This window comes from Tripterygium wilfordii, chromosome 8, assembly GCF_013401445.1.
Source record: "Tripterygium wilfordii isolate XIE 37 chromosome 8, ASM1340144v1, whole genome shotgun sequence".
NCBI lineage: Eukaryota > Viridiplantae > Streptophyta > Magnoliopsida > Celastrales > Celastraceae > Tripterygium > Tripterygium wilfordii.
The window spans coordinates 10,502,867-10,524,157 of NC_052239.1; the positions used below are offsets into that span (position 1 = coordinate 10,502,867).

At 38.5% G+C, this 21,291-nt stretch overlaps 4 protein-coding genes across 5 annotated transcripts; 3 read left to right on the forward strand and 1 right to left on the reverse strand.

Moving 5' to 3' along the window:
- Positions 1–1,071: 1,071 nt before the first annotated feature.
- Positions 1,072–4,955, forward strand: LOC120003829 (NPL4-like protein 1). The gene is made up of 2 exons (XM_038852943.1): positions 1,072–2,233; positions 4,421–4,955. Exons 1-2 carry the CDS (start codon positions 1,253–1,255, stop codon positions 4,673–4,675), a joined length of 1,236 nt encoding a protein of 411 aa, XP_038708871.1. The 5' UTR covers positions 1,072–1,252; the 3' UTR covers positions 4,676–4,955.
- Positions 4,954–6,861, forward strand: LOC120003831 (SOSS complex subunit B homolog). 2 transcript variants are annotated; one of them, XM_038852946.1, is made up of 3 exons: positions 4,954–5,089; positions 5,938–6,003; positions 6,260–6,861. In XM_038852946.1, the coding sequence occupies exons 2-3, from the start codon at positions 5,962–5,964 to the stop codon at positions 6,683–6,685; spliced, it is 468 nt and encodes a 155-aa protein (XP_038708874.1). In that variant the 5' UTR covers positions 4,954–5,089; positions 5,938–5,961; the 3' UTR covers positions 6,686–6,861. The 2 variants fall into 2 exon arrangements, with proteins under 2 accessions (XP_038708874.1, XP_038708873.1); XM_038852945.1 differs by lacking the exon at positions 4,954–5,089 and having other exon boundaries at positions 5,436–6,003.
- A 233-nt stretch (positions 6,862–7,094) lies between these two features.
- LOC120003830 (basic leucine zipper 23-like) lies at positions 7,095–9,283 on the forward strand. The gene is made up of 2 exons (XM_038852944.1): positions 7,095–7,330; positions 7,457–9,283. The coding sequence occupies exon 2, from the start codon at positions 8,208–8,210 to the stop codon at positions 8,985–8,987; it is 780 nt and encodes a 259-aa protein (XP_038708872.1). The 5' UTR covers positions 7,095–7,330; positions 7,457–8,207; the 3' UTR covers positions 8,988–9,283.
- A 586-nt stretch (positions 9,284–9,869) lies between these two features.
- On the reverse strand, positions 9,870–19,998 carry LOC120004041 (serine/threonine-protein phosphatase BSL1-like). Its single transcript, XM_038853259.1, has 21 exons — positions 19,635–19,998; positions 19,463–19,523; positions 19,251–19,329; positions 19,085–19,164; positions 18,882–18,976; positions 17,645–17,744; positions 17,477–17,546; positions 17,091–17,192; positions 16,785–16,866; positions 16,516–16,686; positions 15,432–15,621; positions 15,072–15,273; positions 14,823–14,990; positions 14,510–14,748; positions 12,154–12,238; positions 11,923–12,021; positions 11,643–11,842; positions 11,493–11,568; positions 10,666–10,801; positions 10,455–10,594; positions 9,870–10,357 (listed from the first exon to the last, which is right to left on the reverse strand). Exons 1-21 carry the CDS (start codon positions 19,837–19,839, stop codon positions 10,274–10,276), a joined length of 2,664 nt encoding a protein of 887 aa, XP_038709187.1. The 5' UTR covers positions 19,840–19,998; the 3' UTR covers positions 9,870–10,273.
- Positions 19,999–21,291: the final 1,293 nt, after the last annotated feature.

The following is a 21,291-nucleotide window of genomic DNA, read 5'->3' on the forward strand; positions in this document are numbered from 1 at the left end:
GATACATTGAAACTTTCATGGATTATTGCTTGTTTCTTAAGGTGTATATGCCGTGATCATGAAAATCAGTCCTGGCCTTCGCCGTATGGTCTTCTTTTATAGAAGGCGAAAATTTTATTCCCCAATAAAGGCTAACATCAAGCTCCGGCCAGCTCTGGATTGTTCATGGCTGCCACTGTGAGTGCTGAATCTCCCTCAATGATGACTCTCTGGAAGTTCCTTTCCCTTGACTTCTGCACGGATATCTTGTATGGTCAGTATTGCTGATTCCTGGAAACGTTTCCAAATGGATCAAAGTTTACTGAATGTCTCTATTTTTGTTTATAAGTGCACTTTGTTTTTGAACGGCTGCTTCAAGTTCAATGAACTGACTCGTCGACCTAACCCGGTGAGAGTCACTTGATTGTTACTGTTCTATTGCTTTTGCTATTGAAATTCGGGTCGGGTTTAAATCGGACAAAAAAAAAATTGTGTCTATACCTTGACTTGATTTTAAACTTGACAATAATTTTGTGTTTGAACCTAAACTTCAGACGTATTTTTAATGTCCACATTTGGTTTAATATGAGTCGGATGATCATTTGAATCGGACAAAGTTTTATCATGCATAACATGTACTTGATCATGATACCTAAGGGTGGCAAGAAATCGATTCCAGGTTAGTTTCAAGTTGGATAACAATACATGTTTATGAAATATTTACATGTCTGGACCCTAATCTAGATTGGATTTTGGATGTATTTAATTGATCAAATATAGATTTGTTTAAATTCAGATAAGTAAATCAGAAGATAACCTAATTCAGGTTAGAATCCAAACAAATAAATCGGATAATATTTTTATGTTTGAAAGAAAGAGAGAAATTTTACTTTTAGACCTGAATTTCAAACTTATAACATATGTCCAAATTTGACAAATGCGATAATCCGGACTATAAAGAGTTTTGCCAACCTAGTGATACCATAACCGGACGGCGTATTGCGTAAAAAAGAAAATAATAACGAAACGCACTTAACGACGTCGTATACCTCTTGCTGAGGAAACGTATATTTTATATGCGGTGCTGCCTTTTCAAGGTAGTTTCACCATCCACCACGTCAAGGAGGAATTCGGAAAGCTTGCTGCTTTCTTTCACCGGGAAAAATCCCACTCTTCACTCCGAAGTAGTCCTCGAAATTCTCTTGCATATAAATCTCCTCGGAACCTCTCAGTCCTCCATTCCTTTCCGTTATCTCGATTGTCTTCTGCAAAGATGATGCTCAGAATCCGCAGCCGGGACGGCCTTGAGCGCGTATCCGTCGACGACCCCCATATTACGGTGGCTCAACTCCAATCCCTCATCCAAAACCAGCTCCGGATCCCTACTCACAACCAGACCCTCTCCACCAACCAAAACCTCTTATTGGCCAAAACCCCAAGCGATCTCCTCCGATTCACCGACATGTCCAATCCCAACACCAAACTCTCCTCCCTTAATCTTTCTCACGGTTCTATCGTCTTCCTTGCGTACGAGGGCGAGCGTACCATTGCGGGCCCCACTGTCCAACCTGCGGGTTCCTTTGGCAGGAAGATGACCATGGATGATCTCATCGCCAAGCAGATGCGGGTTACCAGACAGGAAACCTCACACTGCGAATCGGTCTCCTTCGATCGTGACTGTGCCAATGCGTTTCAACACTATGTGAACGAGACACTTGCTTTTGCTGTCAAGAGAGGTGGGTTTATGTACGGTACAGTGGCGGATGATGGCAAAGTGGAGGTGAATTTCATCTATGAGCCGCCGCAGCAAGGTACTGAGGAGAACTTGATGCTTTTCATAGACCCTCAGGAGGAGAGAATTGTGGATGCGATCGCTATGGGGCTTGGGATGCGTAGAGTGGGGTTTATATTCACGCAAACAATCATGCAGGATAAGAAGGATTATACGCTGTCGAATAGGGAGGTTTTGCAGGCAGTGGAGCTTCACGCAGAGAGCGGATTGAAGGAGTGGGTAACTGCCGTGGTGAAGCTAGAGGTGAATGAAGATGGGGTTGCTGATGTGCATTTTGAGGCGTTTCAGATGAGCGATATGTGTATTAGGTTGTTTAAGGAAGGGTGGTTTGAGAAAGAGATAGGGGAAGATGTTGATCCTAAACTCTCCAAGATGAAGAAGGATGTGGTTGTTGGAGGGAAGGATGTTAAGGAGGTCGACAATGATTTCTTCTTGGTTGTGGTGAAGATTCTTGATCACCAGGTACATTTAGATCCACTATATATCTTGTGTTTTCGCTTGCATTTGCTTATAATGTTTTGTTATACTCTGCTCTGTATATTAATATGCTCTCATATTATTGATGAATTCTCAATGATGGTTGAATGACATATTATAGTTTGTTTGAAGTAAATGTGTGCGACCCTTGAACAAGAGAGAATTACTTGCTTAGGGTGCCCTATAAATAGCCTTACTAGGATGATGCCTGACTGCCTCCAGGCCAATAAGTTGTGAATCATTCTATGCTACAGTATGATGTAGGAGAGTCCTTGTTGTTCCACATCTTACATGAGTGAGAAAAAAATCTAATGGAACTATGGAAGACTATTAATTGCTTTGAAGACTAATTAAGTTGCCAAGTGGCACAGCCTTGAGAACTCTTCTGTCTTCCTTAAAATATGATATTCTCGGGCACTTCTGATTCTGCATAGTCATGCTGCCTTCAGTTGAGCTGATAGACTTTATTGGCAAATTGCAAAGCCCTCACATTTCCACCCAGAAAATATCAAGCTCAATCCATGGGTCATGGTGGTAACCCTGGATGTTTCAAGCGGTTATATACCCATAGAGCATGAATATCTCATTTGCAGCTGAAGCAGCCTCCTTGGTTTAAGCACTCGGATTTTCCTGGGATACCAAGAATTTTGTGTGAAGATACTAAAGGAAATTGTTCTTGGGAGGCATCCCCTTGGTGTCTTTCTCTAATAAATCTTTTTTTGCTTTCAAAAGATGTTAAAGGGAATATGTGGTTTATTCCGTTTGATGTTCAGCACAGAAACTCTTTGCGGCTGTATGTTTCGTACCAGTTTATGAAGATCTTTTGTTACCTTTCTCATGCATCAGGAGCTTGTGCTTTTTATCGAACTGTGAACATAGACTGTTAGGGTTTCCTTTATCGAACTTATTGTCACTATTTTGGATAGAAACACACAATTTCTTGTTTGAAAATAATTGAAATTTGTTTTGGAGATTTGGAATCTTGTTGCTTAGCTGCTCAGCTTGTGCATTTCAAGGAGTACCTTTGCTAGGATAGTGCCTTGAAGGATTTTTAGGAAACCCATGAACATGACCTCAGAAATGATGTCATTATGTAAAGTATTTTAGTACTCAATATTGAAGCGTATGGTTATGTTGTCTTGTTTTCACCCATGAAAGTGTTTAATTCTTGTGCTACAAGGGGTTTTTTGTCAGATTTATATTTTAGTGTTTCCATTGGCTGATGGAATTTGATGGCTGTTGATGTTTTTTGGTTTTGAACTTACCCTACCGCATACTTTTCACAGGAGGTGGGGTAAGCATTGTTTTAGATGCAAGCTCTGAACTTCTTGTTGTTGCTTTTAGTCTGTTTTATTTATTGTTATGTGAATTTTACCCTTTCCTGTTTCCTCTTTGCGTGATAAATTTTACTGCCTGTTCTTTTGCCAGAGGAACATTCCTTTATAATTGCAAAACTCTATAGTTTATTATGAACATACTCTCTTTAACATGTTGGTTGATTAATTAGAACTGAATGTGTCATAATGTACATATTAAGCTTAGCAGCCTTTCTAGGATAGCTCTCTATTTGAAGCTACTGACTATGTTGAAAGAGTGGGATCGTTTTACTCTATACCTGTACAGTGTATGCTCATTTGGGAGACCAATCATTAGCTGTCCAAAGCATATTTATGTAGAAATTTATTGATTTGCACACTTTCCCGAATTGCATAGAAACGTCATTGAGGATGAAGGAACTTTCTTTTTAACTATATGGTTATGAAACCTTACTGATTAATTATGTGATCAGTTGAGATGGTCTTTATATGTATTATTCATTTATTTGATGCTATGGATGAAAAGCTGTTCAGAGATGTCTGTAAACTGATGACACAGTTGAAATACTCCTCCGTGGCAGATGCTTTTTAAAAGAATAATATGTAAATGGAGGATAGTATTGGAAAAGAAAATTTCATTAATTACCCTCACTTGTGGCAGTACATTAGCATTTGAGTAACAATGAAAAAATTGATATCTTCCATATTTGTTGGTGCTTTCTAAATAGTTAAATTCCCAATGCTGGATGATTTCCTCCCGAATGAAGATTTCGAAAGAACTCATGAAACCTTTTACTTTTATGTTGCCTTGGATGCTATCATGGTATGGTTTATGTGAACTTCTATTTTACTCCAGGGACCTCTTTCATCAACCTTTCCCATTGAGAACCGAATCAACCAAGTGACGATGAGGGCACTGAAGAATCATCTGGACCGGGCAAAGAGTCTTCCGTTTGTGAAGAGAATTTCTGATTTCCATTTACTATTTTTCCTGGCGAAGTCTTTGGACCTCGGTAATGACATTGCTGGATTGGCAGTGTGTGTGCAGACACAAACAGCCATACCAGAAGGTTATCAGCTCATCATTGAGTCGGTGGCTAACGCTTCTTGATTTCTTTTAATGCTCATTTGTCGAGCAATACATCACGTCCCTTACAGTGTCCTCAAAAATCACGAGTAAGTGTTTGCTTGTTCGACCTGGAGCAATCTCTCCTGGTATGAAGTACATTTCATGGCCCATTGTGGACTTTGTGCCCTAGCTGATTATGCTAAAAAAGAGGAGAAATTAACTGGCAGTTTCACCATGTACCTTATAATTCAAGCTTATATTAGCTGTACTTTTATGTTCTGCTGAAACAGGGCATGTCTATACACTAGAGCGAGTTTGATTCTGCTTGGTCATTTCTATGAGGATTTTATTGCTGAAATTGATGAATTTAGCATAGTTCGTTAATATGCTTGTCGTTCGAGCACAGGGAACTGAAATCTTGCCTTTCAGGAATGCATTCGACAAATTCACTCGCAGGTATATGCTCTGTTTGAGGGTTGGGATTTGCATTTCAAGACAGTGATGCTAATGGACTTGTTTGATATGACTGTTGTATTTGTTGAGAATGAACATCTCTGGTCTTATACCTTAAACTCCATATATGCTCTCCAAACCAGTCTTTCACCCTCCTCCCTAATTTATCAAAGAATAATGTTTAAGATCCTCAAAAGATCCCTATTTAATGTGGAGTGTTTGATATAAAATGAGTGTTTTTAATCTATGGTTATTTTAATGTCATATAGATTAGATTCGGGAGACTTTTGAGAATGATATTGTGAGGTTCTCTATCATGGTCCTTTATCAAACTATCTCAACTTTATGCGATTTAAATATACGATCAAAGCATATTCATACCAAATAGTTTTAACAGAACCATACCTGGATCATTGAAGGCTAAAAGAAAACTAACTCATCTGAGGTGAAAAGAGAATGCCAATTGCAGTTTCAGAGAACAGTTGATGCTTATACACAGCTAATAGTTCTCAAGTATTCAAAAGATGGCTAGTCGTCGACGGGGGTGCTTGGTGTAGGTTTGAGTTTCGGCCTGGTGGGGAAGGTCTTGGAAACTGATTCTGCCATCGTTGGTGGTGGAAGGAGTTGCAAATAGAGGGTTTTGGGAGTTCGGTTTTTGGAAATTTGCGTTCGCGCATTGATGCATTAAAGGCGTCGTATATCCACTGTTTCCAATTTATGACCAGCTTTCGCAACCCTAAAAAAAAAATTTGATAAAGAAAGCAGCGGGTTTGCGAACATCTGTGGATATAAATTGCGCTCGACTATCTCAGGTGATACTGATTTGTTTAAATTCCGTTCAATTTTTGCAGTGGGTCGGCTCTTGATCTTCGAGCATGAGGCAAGATAGGGAAGAATCATTACATAGCAATGAACTGGTATGAGTTCTTGTGTGGCGCAAGCTAGGTGTTTGTCGAAATGTCTGACTGGGGTCTTGTGCGTATATAATGTTTTCATATAATATATATGTCTTGGTTATAGATGTGGTGATGGAATCTAACTAATTTCTCCCAAGTATTTAGGTAGCAAAACTGAAATATTTGAGATTAAAGCTTTGATCTTGATAATGGTTATGAGAGTATGCGAATGGCTTCAAAGAAATCTAAATCCTTCTCACATTTACAACATTGGTAGGTTAGAAGAATGCAGTTCTTGAAGGATATAGTGCCTGCAGCTCAAAACAACATAAATACAAAGTTCATACTGTTGGACAAAGGAAGGATAACAATGGAAGGCCAAAATAAGACATGCTTGGCACTTGTGGCTGATGAGACAGCTGCTGTTCACTTCCAACTATGGGGTGATGAGTGTGACTACTTTGAATCCGGCGACATTATTCATTTGATCGATGGCATCTTCTCTTACAATCGTAGCAGTAGTCTCGTTCTGAGAGCAGGAAGGAGAGGGAAAATAGAGAAAGTAGGAGAATTCACCATGGTATTTGTGGAGACACCTAACATGAGTGAGATCCGCTGGGTTCCTGATCCCAACAATCCCAAGATTTATGTCCAAGAGTCTATCATTGCTCCACATTCGCGGATGTTCACTCCAATGCTTTGATTGCTGGTGTCTTTAGGTTTGATTGAATTGCTATGTCATTGAAATTTAAGTGTGAAGTTTATGGATATTATACTTGTTAGAGGTTGTTGCAATTTGATTGTATGCATTCATCTATGCATGATATTGTAGGTTTTCCCTAACTGACGTTGATGATTATAGTGGTTCGGTTTATTTCATGCTTTATGTTAAGATTTGTAATCCCGCATCGGATTGGTATAATTTAACTGAGTGATATATAAATAAATGTCTAGCTGACGCAATTTCTTAGTCTAAGTCCTTCAGAGACGCTTTATGAGAACAAATTTGTACGGGCCTTTGGATCTTAGATTAAGAATCCAAGAAAATTATTTCAATTAGGGTGATGTGATATCTTTAATGGACTAAACACAGAGGAGGAAGGAAACTCCATGGGTTTGGTTTGAGCCTTTCAGGCGTCGATTTGTTCAGAGCAATAATATGACAAACACTGAATTGGGCTTAGTCTCCATCATGAGCTTACCAATTGGTCTAAACTCCCAATAGCCCAGGCAGCTCTTTCTCATAGGATTTTCACTCTTATCTGATCCAGTAGCATTATAGTCCAGTTCAACATTCCCTCACTGGTTGATCCTTCGATAGTTCCATTTTACCGGTTGGGTAAATTAGGTACTTGTCGGGTATCCCTATAGAGGAGGGGTGGGACTCAAAACGGTCCCCTATCTCTGGTTTTGAACTTTCAAGAGATTATATTGACTATTGATTATGTTGATAATTTCTTGTGGTTAATGGCAGATTTTTTCTACGAAAGGACACCCTTTTCCCACGTTGAGAGGTAAAGAAGAATTCAAGCTAACCCAGAAGAGTACAATAGCGATGCTTGTTGCTTCCAAAGGGGGCAGAACAGTTTAAGACCATCTTGGCCATGGAAGTTTTACAAAGAAACTTCAGGTTAGTTCACTAATCACTACTCTACCGCAGACAATGATATCTGGATTCTTCTGCTTCAAAACTTTCTTCGAATCCGAGTGATAATCTCTCTTTTTCTTATATTCTTCCACGAATGTTCTGCTTTCGGATTCCCTCATATATTCTCGCCAAGTGAAGCCGAATGATTGGATCCTCAAAGCTTTGTGTTTATGCCTCTCTCTTTTTTTTGGGTTATCTTTCTTTCACAGAATCTTACCTGGGTATTTTCTAAATTGCTCAAAAAATTCGTCTAGGGTTTGACTCTGCTCCTTGGTATTTGTCTGCAATCTCCATTAGCCGTTGATAGTTGATACTTGATTATGACAGTTGATGCTTTTGGAAATTAATAGTTTATGTCCAGAGGTGTTCTTAACTCCTTTGCATAGATTCTTGTGACTTATCATAATTAATTAATCCCTTTTGGGTGGGAACTTGGTATTTGGGTCCTGCAGAATATCATTTATTAGAACTAGCGGAAGTGGAAAGCATATCATTCCCAAAACTAGAATTGGGTCTTTCAGATGTTATCTTTCTGCTGTTGTTTGAATCCAGTTAGTTCTTCCCAAAGAAAGATAACATGGATGAGGATAGGGAAGTGGAGCTTTCAGATACTAATGGTATTTTACAAAATCGCTGCTCATCTGGTGATTTTCTGAATTCAGTATCTGTAGATTCTCTCCTTGATGACTTCTTAAGGAACACCAGAACATGCACACACACTCACACTTGCAACCCACCTGGTCCGGACGCTGCACATACACATACATGCTACCACACACACACCCAAGTTTTAACATCTGAAGAAGACGATCAATCAAAGAATGAAGAGAAACCCAGTTCAAAACAGAAAAGACCATTGGGAAATAGGGAAGCAGTTCGAAAGTACAGGGAGAAAAAGAAGGCACATACAGCTTACTTGGAAGAGGAAGTCAAGCAGTTGCACCTGGTAAATCAACAGCTAGTTAAGAAACTGCAGGGGCAGGCAATTCTTGAAGCTGAGGTTTTGAGATTGAGAAGTCTCTTGGCAGACCTTAGGGGAAAAATCGATAATGAGTTGGGTATTTCTGTTCCGCCGAATACCATTTTGAATGATGGTGATTGTGCTGTACAGTCCACTGGTGAGGCAACTGGTCTCAGGTGCCAGACTGATTTACCATGCTTGCATCCATATGCTGAGGGGTCATCATCACAGGCTAGTATTGGCATAAATGGGACGGAGCTAGTAGCTCCATGGGAGGGGAATTGTCAGCCTCCAGTAGTAGATTGTCAAGTTAACACGATTGATATGTTAAGTGCTGAAGAACGAACCCTGGAGACGGTTGAAGCATTGATTTCATCATCATCTCAGGCTGAATGACTGCAGGAGGAATCTCACCAGTAAGCTTCTCCAATCACTCAATCTTGCTAGAATACAAGTGTATGAAAGTTCATAGTAGTTGTCTGGGTTGTATATCTATAATCTATACAGTCAATACCAGTGTCTAGATATAACATGCTTACAAATTCGTATTTTCACTGTATAATGCAAATAGTCGCAGTATAAGTTTGGCCAATGTAAATATAACACTCCTCTCTTCTTGATAAAGGTGTGTATCTTGGAAAACATTCGATTTGGGTCTAATTTAGAATCTAGTACTGAGACTATTTAGTTCATTTTGCAGCGACTTACTCATTTGCATGTGTTTTTGTTGGGTTTTACATCCTTGCATGAGCAATGTTCTGTCCTAAGCCTTGTGTACCTCTTTGCCACTTGATTTCTCAAGGAATGTGCTCTGTTTTGGGGCATAAAGATTGAAGGATTCTTCTTCTATTTTTTTTTTGGTAAAGTGGAATTCACCTAGTCATCCACAACTATCCATTGGATAACTAGTTGTAAATATCGAGTCACATGAAAGATCTCGCAACTCTCATGGATCAATTGAGACTTGAGCCAATTTAGTGTAAGAAAATAATGCAATGTGACATTCTCAAACCATGGGTTGAACAAGAGTTCATCTTCACAAATTGCGATAATGAAAACACTCATGGGAATTTAAATCACCACATTCCGTTTGCATTAAGAATTATTGCTGTCAACCTCACTATCTTCACTATCTCAACCAACGACCCGTTGTTATTGCAAGATACTAATAGAGGGGAAAAAAACTTGGATCCTCAAGCTAAACAAATTCATCCCCTTACAGCTATCAACCAACCAGGTGGTTGACGACAAATAATATGCCTCATAATGACTACAAACTGGTTTAACGACACACGACCCTCGTCTTTATTGATCATGTCTTGTTAAAATCACTAACTTTGTATGTTAATAATCTACATCTATATATTACAATTTACAAGGAGCAAAAGTGATCTATAGACCCCCTCCCTATAAATAATGTAAGAAAGCAGAAAACACAATACAATTTTCACACACAAAAAATTGTACATATGTTACACCGAGCTCGTCAACAACTAGATCTTCTATCAGGGAAGGTTACACTGGGCAACCATTACTCTTCTGCAACTTTGTACATCAGAAAATACATCAACAACATACTCGAGATCAGTCGCAGAAATTTTGCCCAACACACAGCATGTGATGGCTGAGCTTGGAATTTCCACAGCAAAGCATAGGAGTGCACAAAATTCAGTCAGATCACATCATATATAAGCGAGTGAGCTGCGATCAAGGTCAGGCTGTGGGCGACCTCGAGTTGGGGTTGGTGGTCTTTGAATGTTGAGCTCCTGTGGAAGTAAATAAAAATATAGATGACAGATTGGCTTCCAGATAGCTTGATTCAACATCAAGGCACACTATATATCAAAATGTAGAATCTCTCACCTGCATCCAGGAAACATCTGAGAAACGTTCTGGAGATGTCTCGGGTGATTGTAGCGGTGGTGGCAAGGGATGGATCAGTTTTGGAACCACAACCAGACCCCTGCCAACTACAAGTATGGCTCCAGCATTGTTTGCCGTCCCTGGATACATATAAAAGTTTAGGCTGCAAATCTAACATGGCGAGAGCTAGAGAACAAAAACCTACGCTTACCACAATAGTTGGTCGCAGAAAAAAGAGTAATTAATTGGCCCTGAGCAAACCGTTCAAAACCATCCATCACACATTCATGAGCTCTAATGATGAGCTGTAGCTTGTTTCTCTTACAAAAGTCTGTTACCCGATCAGGCTGCAACAATAAAAATATACGATAGGATGAACATGCCACTATATATCTGTAAATATATCCACGGCATATGAATTTAGAGAAAGCATTGTAGAATTTCAAGATTATCACAGACAAGCCACGTGGACAAAAACTTGCAGTTACAAGGACAGACTATGTGGTCCATGAAGTTTACAAACAGGCACCATAATTACTAAGTTTGATTGGTTATCAAATTCATACATAACTAGAGTCTCTCAACATGGTTATTACTTATTACTAATTCAACATGGAAGTAAAGACCCAAAAAAAAGAGTGAATATACGACCACATTTTATTAACAACAACAATCCTATTAGCTAGTTTATTGCCAGCCTTTTCTATTGGACGAGGCCAGTTGATATGATCCCACAGTTTTCGTTAGTAGGCTCCTTTTAGGGTCATATAATGAAAAATAATTTTCCTAAATTGCGCAGGCTTCATAGTAGCTTCATGTCAAGGCAGCAAGATTTGACTCTTACCACTGACCTAGGCTAGAACCAATATATTGCAAAAGATTTGGTGCAACGAGGAGGGTGAAAGTTTCAAAGGAATAAATATATAACAAAAAAAGGTAAACAACTCTCCTGCACAAGGTAAAGCATGTGGGTAGGCTGTTTCCAGGAATTGAAATGCAACTCTACCGCTGAATATACAAGAAACTGAACACACATACCCCAAATGTAACAAGACCGGGTCCTCTTGCATTTGGTCTCAAACCCTCTATGCTATCATTCTCTGTCGGATCAGACCTGTATAAGAAATGCCATAAGATATCTGTGATATGGAAGATGGTACACAAAAATGATAAATTGAGATTCCATACCATAAAAGGTCCATCAAAATTATTGATCCAGCATCCATTGTTATGGGTCTCTCAAGTTTTTCTATTTGCTCCACCGAGTTAATAGATCTCCCTATGCCCCCATGCATGCAAATTATTTTCTTCTCAATGAGTGCAGCAAGTGGAAGATGGTTGAAAAGTTGATTGAAGCGAGTCCACGCCCATATTCCATCACTCTCCCCCTACCAAAAATACACAGGTCATTTGGCACGGTCAAAATTTTAGAATATAAAAGGATAGTTTATGTACAAATTCATCCAACCATTCTCTCAATGCATTCAATACGGAAACCAAAGAGCGCATTAATGTCAGCAGCTTCATGATTTCCACGTATCAAGTGAACATTTTCTGGATACTCAATCTGCAAAATCATTGAATATTAAGAACTGGGGTGATGTAAGGAGAAAAAATGCATTGTTTCAAATGCGATATAAGAAATACGTTGAACTATATTTTTTAGCAAATTAAAATTCATTTTAGGCGGAATATTTGCCTTTAGAGCAAGAAGCAAGGTTATGGTCTCCAAGCTGTGCTGTCCTCGATCAACATAATCTCCCAAAAACAAATAGTCAATATACCTGAAATATAGAACAATGCTGATTATCAAAAAATTCCTAAGGTATTTTATATTACTCAAAAGATACTTTTGTGTTGAAAAATAACACCGATGAGCTTATTGCAACTTCTGTTAAAGTATATTTAAATTTATAAGCTTGTAGTAATTAACTAAATCAAAATTATAATAACACCCGTACAGATTAGGAATTAACCAGCCAATTTGAGCATTATTAAAACATAGTAAAACAAAATTTGGCAAATTATCTCTCTATAATTGTCCACAAAGTCTCATAATAGTTTAACCCCATACTGAGCACAACAGTTTGATGCAGCCATGCAGGGAACATAAAACTTAAGAAAACAGCTTAAAAAATCCTAGTCTCGGTTTCTTTAGTGGGCACCGACACTTTGTACAGATTTGTAGAACTATAGAGTTGTATTTTTATAATCTGAGTTTTATTCTATTTTTAGAAATAAGGGTGTCAGATCTGAAGAATATAAGCTAGTTTTAGGTCAACCAGTTTCATATTGAGTCAGTATTCTAAAGTAGCTAAAAGATCCACATTTCTTACTTTGGCTCCCGGAATCTAAATCCAATTAGGGATGCAAGTAATCTAATCTTCTACTCTAGGAAACAAAGTTGGTTCCTAATTATTATAATCATCACTTATTAATTTACTGGATATTTATTTATGAAAAACAACTTTATGCTTGAATTTATGTACAACACATGTACCCCTGTTTTTCACTTTTCAGAATTTTCATAGACCATAGGTCCATAGCATAATTTACCCATATTAATACCTCTCCATTTTCTGTAGATTACTCTCATTCTTACAGGATAATCAAACCTGACGCAGAGTGGGAAGCTATAATACGTTTATAAGTTCAATCATGATCGTTATGGTGTTTTCTATATTTCATATCATGATTCATGGGCATATATGTAATTTACATTTTCTAGCAATCTGTCTTTGGTTTAGTAGGATGAGTCTTAGTTTCAGTCCTATTTAAGTTATTAGTCTTTATGTAGGTGTTTAGTTAAATTTTCGATTAATGAGCTCTGCATTAGCAAACATTGTTTTGGTAGAATTAGAAGTTCTAGTTAGCTTAGGAACTTTAAACTATTGTACTCACTAGTCTCCAGAGACCACAATATGAGGATTTGTTAATGGAATATTGAGCACTTGGGATTTTGAGACATGCATCTCTAGAGCGTTCCTTCTCTCTTTCTCTCCTCTTCTTCTTTAGTTTTATCTTTTCATTCTTTATTGCTGCAGTAATCTCGGATTACTATTCACAGCATCTAAAATCCCTTTGTTTCCTAACTTTGAACATCCTCATACCTTCCAAACCCCTTCGTTACCCTTAAACTCGTCTAAAGACAATTGTAGAGCAGGTTTCTCTATCCATCCTTTTCCTACATCACAACCACTTGATTTATAAGTTATTCAAAAGATAGATTCGAGCCAAGGTGACAAACAACTTACTGCTTTGTGAAATGTAGCCTGAAGTGGATCCTGATACCCTACACTTAAAGCAGTAAGTGATTGTGTGGCTGAGAAGAGTGTCACTCTCTAAGCCACCTTGCAAGAGTATACTTTGTCACTTCCTCACTTTGACTAATTTGCCAGCTGCTAAACCACCCACTATCCAACCACATATTTTTTTCCACCTCAAACACATCACATTTAAAAAAATATCTTTGCGAGGTCGTTTTCATCCCTCCCCAATCCCTCTCTTATACCATGTGGCATCCCTCTTTACCATCCCTTATGGACAGCCAACTAATGCAATCAACTATTTACTGACTTCACTTATATATATGAGAAATTTGAGATCTTTCACCAAATTGATTCTAGAAGATACGTTCATCACAAATTTTATTCAAATTATTATTTATCAAACGGTTCACTTTCGATCACAAATTTTAAATCCTTACATAAAATCATGTGCCTTTTTAGGGTATTCTCAACATCGCATCTAGCAAAGAGAACTCCCATGTGAGGGTGCAGGTGGTTAAAGTTATGAACACTTGATAGCAGCTCCTAGAAACATAGTCCAACATGGCACCATATAATGATTTTTCCTAAAGTGCCCAAAAATTCCTTCACCCCAACCAACACGCCAACCCCTCCTCTTTACATAGTTTTCTCAAGACCACTTCTGAAATTAGGCCAATATGTATAAATGGAAAAACAGTAAATTTCAAGAATGCAAAAAACTGGGAGTTGGAACTAATCAATGGCATGCATCGCTCAATATAACCCCATGAGAAGTTTCAAACTTACGTTATGTCTCCTGCGGTAGAAGGAAAACCATACTCATCAAATAGACGCATCAAGTCACCAAACTGTCCATGAAGATCACCAAAGACTTTCACAGGAGCTTTCAACTGAAGCACTGTGGGCTCAAGCATAAAGATCTGTTCAGCAGCATAACAGAGCTCGCCAACTTCATAGGAATCCAAGAAAAACTTCCTATTGGGAGGAGCCTTCCAGTTCCGAGGCCTGAGCAATGTAGAAATAATCTGCATGGCAACAAACAATTACGAACTAGCCCATAAAATTATAAGGAATGAACACCACATGTGATACAACTTGCCTTCTTATGCAACCCCTGAGGAGACTTTTGCCGGGTGAACTTTTTAGTGGGATATGACAGATCATTATTCATAGGAACCATCCTTCTGCTCTCGTTTTCAAACTGATCCAGGGACAGCTGTCTCACCATTCCACCCAAATTCCCAACAGCCTCTTTAGCAACCACTACCTGTGACAAACCGAAAGTATTAATTTGCACCTTGGTGACTGAAAATGACCTCAAACATACACATGGAAGGAATAGACATACAGCTCGGGGATGAAGGCGAACATCTGCCTCAGTATCACTACCATCCGTATTTGTTTCTGCTGCATGTGAGTTTTCATCAGACACAGAGGTGTCTTCTGCAGAATTGGCACATGCTGCTTGTGCAGCATGCCAGACAGCACTAACTGCCTCAGCTTCAGCAGCAGAAGCCTCCCTCAGTTTCTCCATGGAATTTTCATCCATGCTGTTAAAAATGTAAATACATCACCCATTTAGAAAAACAAAACAAAATAAGAAAATTGCCGTATAAACATGCATGTGTGTTGCAAGTTGCAACGAGCATATTGTGGGCCTGTACAATTTTGCAAGAGAAATAATAGAGAAGAGTTATGCAAAGATAACCTCATGCCACCAGATGAGGGAACCTCAGATCCATGATCCAAAGTTTGAGTTGTTGCAGAAGAAATAAAGCCAGATTGGTTCAGTCTGGGACTAGTCACAGTAGGAGTCCTCTCAGATGTTAATACAGGAGAGTTGATGTCTGACTGAATAGGAGAATTTTCTGCAACCTGAAAATCATCTAGCAGAATATCTGCACGAGATAAAGTAAATAGTTACAATTTGCAACTATGCTTATTGCATGAACCATTGCCATGTGTCCTACCAATGAGGCTAGAAAATGAACAAAGAGAATCAACAATGCTTCACTATAGAACATGACCTGACCAGTCAAATGGGTACATATAAACTCAAGCGTTTTTTTCCCTGCCAAGAAGATTCCAAAATTAAGCCTAATACCCAATCCAAAGAAACTGTCGAGAAACGTGTATTTCGTGCATGTGAAGATTCATCTCTAACGTCTCTGAAAATAATATTCCTTTAAAGGTTAAATAAAGATAGGTCAATGCTAATAATAAAAGAAATTCTCATTATTTCACACGTTCAAAGACATCACATAACCAATTTCACTGTTGGAAATATCATGCAACTCACAACTTCAACCATCAGTATGATTAAACAGGAGGCCTGGCTCAGAGATGGCAAAATTTACCATGCTGCAGTAGGACAAAGGATTTCCTACTGAAGGGAGACAATAGGAGTTGCTAAAACATGCTGATTTTAAAAATAAAATAAAAAACACAAAACTTCAGGACTGGAGGTAAAATTGTAACTTCAAGCAACACCAGAGGATAGGCCAGATTACAATTTACAACGAACAGGAACTCAATAGAAAACATAATATTGGAAAGGTGAATCAAGGCATACATCCTTTGTTCTATGTAATGGAAGTAGCCTATCAGACCAGTTGATTTCAGCCTATTAACTGACTGAAAAGTGGAAGCTGCTTGGAGGAAAAATAAGAATAGCTGAAAATTAATGGATGGAAAGTTTGAAATTCTTTAGACCTAGGAGAGGTACAATATGAAAAACAAACAGATTTGTTCTACATAAGCTTAGCATTCTCAAGTTTAGTCTCATACTTTACCTCCTTTAAGACCACCATAAACATATATGCGAACACCAACAGACGCAGATGCATGGCGACATCGACGCATAAGTTCCAAAGAAGGATCATATTCATTGTTCCCCTTGCTGTTGCGTGATGAAGTAACAAGCCCATTTCGGTCCAACCAAACACCAGCAGCAGTGTCCAGAACTACCATAAGAGGAACATCATTGATCAAAACATCAATAAGATCAAGAATATTCACATTCAAAATACAAGACAACAGACTAAAGGAATGGGAAGATTACCTGCAATGGCTGCTTCACCCTCTACAGCACGCCCTCCCCTAAGGGCACCTCCGGTGATATGCAAGCGTGCACCGACAAAAACCTGAGGAGTAAATGTATAGTTAATTTACCAGAAGAAACTCGCACCAAAGGCCTAAGCTATCATACATATAACCAGAGACGCACAAATTAACTACCATCAAATGTTAAAATCCGAAAGTTTTCTACATTGCTTCCAAAATATACAGCACCAGCAGAGATTTTACATTTACTGCTTTACTTTGAAAAGACTAAGTGACAAATCTACTTGGATCTTAGTTCGCTTACTGCAGCGTGCTCATATCTCGGTGAAGGAGATACTCCAGGTGCAAGAGTCCACTCCCACTGACCATTTCTATGCATTAGCAGCCCATAGGCATCTCCCAGTGGCTGTGAAATGTGTAAAAGAAATTGATTCAAAAAGTCTCAACATGAAAAAAAATTGAATCAAATGAAACTTAGATATGCTTGTAGTCAACTGTAGCTCCAGAAAGAAAAGTTTTTCTTTTTCCAGGGAAGAACGATTGTATAAAACATTATTATGTAGAATGTAAATGGATATATTTCTCAGAAAAAGTACCAACGGTATGTTGCAGCAGACTGCGTTTGTGTAAGCATATAAATAACAATATCAATTGACTGATTTAAAACTTCACAAATGGAGCTGATCATACCGCACCAGAGGTGTCTCTTCCTCCACAAAGAAGGAACATGCCATCTGAACGTGCACTGGCTGTTGCATACCTGCAAATCAAAGGAATGTCATGTAAAGTAAGAAGATGGAACTGACGGAGGTACAGAAGTACAACATTTGTGGTCATTGACAACCAAGGCAAACTTACATTCTAGCACACGGTTTATCACCATCAGGATTCAACCTCTGCCATACATATGGTTTCTGGGCAGTATCGAAAGCCCAGGCATCAGAAAGAGCTCTTTTCCCTGAACATTATTTGGAAAAAAGGATTTCAAAGAGGATCCACGAACCAGGACATATTTTTTCATTGATGAGAGCAAAAAGAATCACAACACATCAATCCACACTTTTGTGGGAATCACAATCAAATTAAAGATATTATCATTCAAAAAGCATGCAGTCCAGCATAAACTCCACCCCAAGTAAAGGCATAAGTAGGTGAAATGGGATTAACTTTGACATCAATCCATAACAAGTTTTTATCAGGGAGTAGGGTACCAGAGGGCGGAAATTTTGCATTATGACAATATCTAGAATGATCAGTCTAATGAGTAATTGAATTGCCCCAGCTATCAACGCACAACAAGGCTGCAGTTCCTTGAAGCAGCAGACTTGTGAGTGTTCCATCAAAACATAAACCCCTAAATTGATATACTATATCCAATGCTTTCTTTAATCCTACCAACTAAGAATAGGCAGCAGAAGTCCCTTCTGTAGTCCAACCTACTGGGTTCCCAAAGTATTAAAACAATCACCGTGTAATACACGTATGTTGCTGCAACGAATTAGATAACACATCAAGATCTAGAGGCATAAATTATAAGCCACATGATCAATTGCAAAAACAATTGTCAATCTGTTGACTCCAATAAATCTATTCTCAGATCCTAAAAAGATTCATAAGATAATTTTGAATTAAAACTTCGTAAGTTCACTCCACCATCAATTGTTGAACTTTCCAGTGGAAAGTTTCCACCTATTGGATTGCTATCTGATTAAATAAATATCTGAACCCTTTGTAGAACATTAAAAGTTTCACCATACTCGTAAAAGTTTGTACTCTCGGTTAACTTGTTGGCTGTTGCACAGCAAAAAGTCAAACTATGAAAGACAGGTTGCATGCATAAAGTGTAAGCAGTAATAAGCAAACTAACTACTGTAGCCACATTTGTTGGGAATTATACCGTTCTATTATGAGTTAGCATTGGCAATGTTTTCAATAAACATACCAAGCTGCCTGTAATGAAATTCAGTTTTAAATGAGTTTTGCCGAAACATGTAATTTTTCAAAAATGTTACACGTAATCAGGTTCCAGAGAAATTAGAATTGACTTACAAAAATGAAAATAGCTTTGGTTACCAATCAGGATAGGTATCCTTACCATCATTGCCACTGACAGTAACCAGATATCTTTGGGCAACCAAGTCCATTACATGGCCATACCGAGGACCAGGACCTTTTCCTTGTACAACCACTCTAAAGTCCAATCAAAAATTGAGGGCACAAATGATTAAGTGGTGTGATTACAACAAAAGAGCAAGATCGAACAGCTGCAGTACTAAGTAAAAGAATAGAATAACTCACCGGTGCCATTTGTATTTATCATTAGTTAAGTCAAGCACGTAGAGATCATCAGTTGAATGCCCAGCTGGACCTATGCCACCCTAGCCAGTCACCACCATCAATTCATATAAGTAAAATAAAACAATAATGAAAAGCATCTAGTCTCAAATTACAGCTCAAAATTTACCTGAAAGACCACCATAGTTCCAACCACAGCGGCAGCGTGGGCAGCCCTAGGAGATGGAGGCTCCCCAGCGGGCCTAAGTCTGCACAATTTCATTGCATCCCCAAAAGTCACTAAAACCCACTACTTTTAACTTTAAATTCGTAGCAAAACCCAGTACTTTTAACTTTAAATCCGTAGCAAACAGGGAAGGAAAGGAGCAAGTAAATAGAAACCTAGTCCATTTTCTGGTGAGAACATCATACGAATGAATTGAATTGGTAACCCCAGCCAATCCTACAACCAAAATTAAGAAGAAACCAATCAGGAAATGCTAAGGAAAGCTCGGATTCATAAAGAACGCAATTCAATCAATCAGCAGTAGATAGGAAGAGAGAGAAAAGTAACTGATGCCAGGGGCGGAGGAGGCGGCACCGCCCTCAATGGCGGTTGCACCCCCGAAGAGGATCAAGCGAGGACCGTGAGACTTGGTGGCGGCGACGGCGGTGAGAGTGTGACTACATCGAGGACCAGGCGCGTCGTCGTCGGTGTCCCAATACGTCTCCAATGGACGATAAGTCGGAGCCGGGTACAACAATGGCTTCGAACCCATCGGGTCAAGCAAACCAAAGCTAACAACACCTTCTTGGCTTCTTCCTCCCCACAGATTCAAGATCACAATTTCAAAAACCAAACCCTAAATCGGATCTCGGTAAATCTATTGACGGGGCCCGGATTTTGGCTCCGGAGCCTCCCTCAACTCAAGTAATCCACTAAGAGCAACTTTAGTGGTAAAAACTATATCAAGCACTTCAAAATCATTATCTCTCTTCTACTCTCTCCTACATGGCATAACTTAATTGGGTGAGTGGGTCCCATAATATACACTATTCATTAACACTTCATACTTTTCAACACTTCATATTCATCTTCTTTATTTTCTCTCTCTTACTTTTTATCATCTCTTTCTTATTTTTCATCATCTCTCTCTTCCTTTTCATCACCTCTCTCTTCCTTTTTATCATCTCTTTCTTCCTTTTCATCATCTCTCTTCACTATTCATCAACTATATACATACTTCATATTTCAAGTGTCATTTTTAACAACAACCTATATTTCAAGTGTCATTATCAAGAAAGTGTGTTTTCAAGTGTTCATTTTCTTCCATTGTAGAACTCTAGCACTCTAAATTTTCCGTAAAGTTCACTTTTCAACACTTGAAAATGTGTTATCAAGTGTCCATTGGACATGCTCTAACCCGGTAATCCCTGTGTTGTCTTTTTTTTTTTTGATACTAGGGAGGGGAATACCCACAAACAAACCAAAGGATTAAACCTCTACTTACAATACCCGCCTAGGCCAAGCAACTCCAATAAAATCCTCTCAAAGCAGACCCTGAATGCCAACAATAGGATGCAACAATAAGATGCTGAAGAATCGTTAGCCCATTGCCCTGTGTTGTCTTTGATATTTCAAAATGTTGACAGTCCTTGCCGGTTGCCTCCTTGCTAATACGAATAACATATTATATTATTTTTCTAATTGGATATTGTGGATTTTTGTGATAAACATCGGAGTAGTTGGTATCTCAATTCCCCTTATAATTGAGGCGGACGGAACGTCACACAAGGTCCAAGTGAATTCTTGAATTCCTCATATCTCACATGATGCATGAAGCACATTGCATAGGATTCAAGTAAATTCTCATGCTTCACATATCCCACATAATACACAAAAAAATATGTATGTAAAACTCAACAGCTATCATTACTAATATTTTTTATCCTAGTTATTTTAGATGGACGCACATTATACATATAAAATCGTGGGTCTCATATGTTATCCATATAAAATTATGTGGGTTGAAAAAAAAAAGACTAGGATCATTATTATTGTTTTTTGTTAGATTATCTCAAATGTTGAGTAGCCGATTATAATACATATAAAGTTATGAGTCTCACATACCATCTATATAAAATTATGTGCCATAAGAGAAAAAACGATATGATCATTACTAATATTTTTTGTCATAAGATTGACGTACATAGAAATCGTGGGTCAAGAT

What these genes read in the sequence shown, in the direction of transcription:
- LOC120003829 (XM_038852943.1), top strand. Translation starts at nt 1,253, where the DNA reads ATGATGCTCAGAATCCGCAGCCGGGACGGCCTTGAGCGCGTATCCGTC. An exon ending in TGAAGATTCTTGATCACCAG is followed by an intron (nt 2,234 to 4,420) that starts GTACATTTAGAT and finishes ATTTTACTCCAG; the next exon opens with GGACCTCTTTCATCAACCTT.
- LOC120003831 (XM_038852946.1), top strand. Translation starts at nt 5,962, where the DNA reads ATGAGGCAAGATAGGGAAGAATCATTACATAGCAATGAACTG. An exon ending in CATTACATAGCAATGAACTG is followed by an intron (nt 6,004 to 6,259) that starts GTATGAGTTCTT and finishes CAACATTGGTAG; the next exon opens with GTTAGAAGAATGCAGTTCTT.
- LOC120003830 (XM_038852944.1), top strand. Translation starts at nt 8,208, where the DNA reads ATGGATGAGGATAGGGAAGTGGAGCTTTCAGATACTAATGGTATTTTA.
- LOC120004041 (XM_038853259.1), bottom strand. Translation starts at nt 19,839, where the DNA reads ATGGGTTCGAAGCCATTGTTGTACCCGGCTCCGACTTATCGTCCATTG. An exon ending in TTCGCCTTCATCCCCGAGCT is followed by an intron (nt 14,991 to 15,071) that starts GTATGTCTATTC and finishes GGTTTGTCACAG; the next exon opens with GTAGTGGTTGCTAAAGAGGC. An exon ending in CAGATGTTTCCTGGATGCAG is followed by an intron (nt 10,358 to 10,454) that starts GTGAGAGATTCT and finishes TTACTTCCACAG; the next exon opens with GAGCTCAACATTCAAAGACC.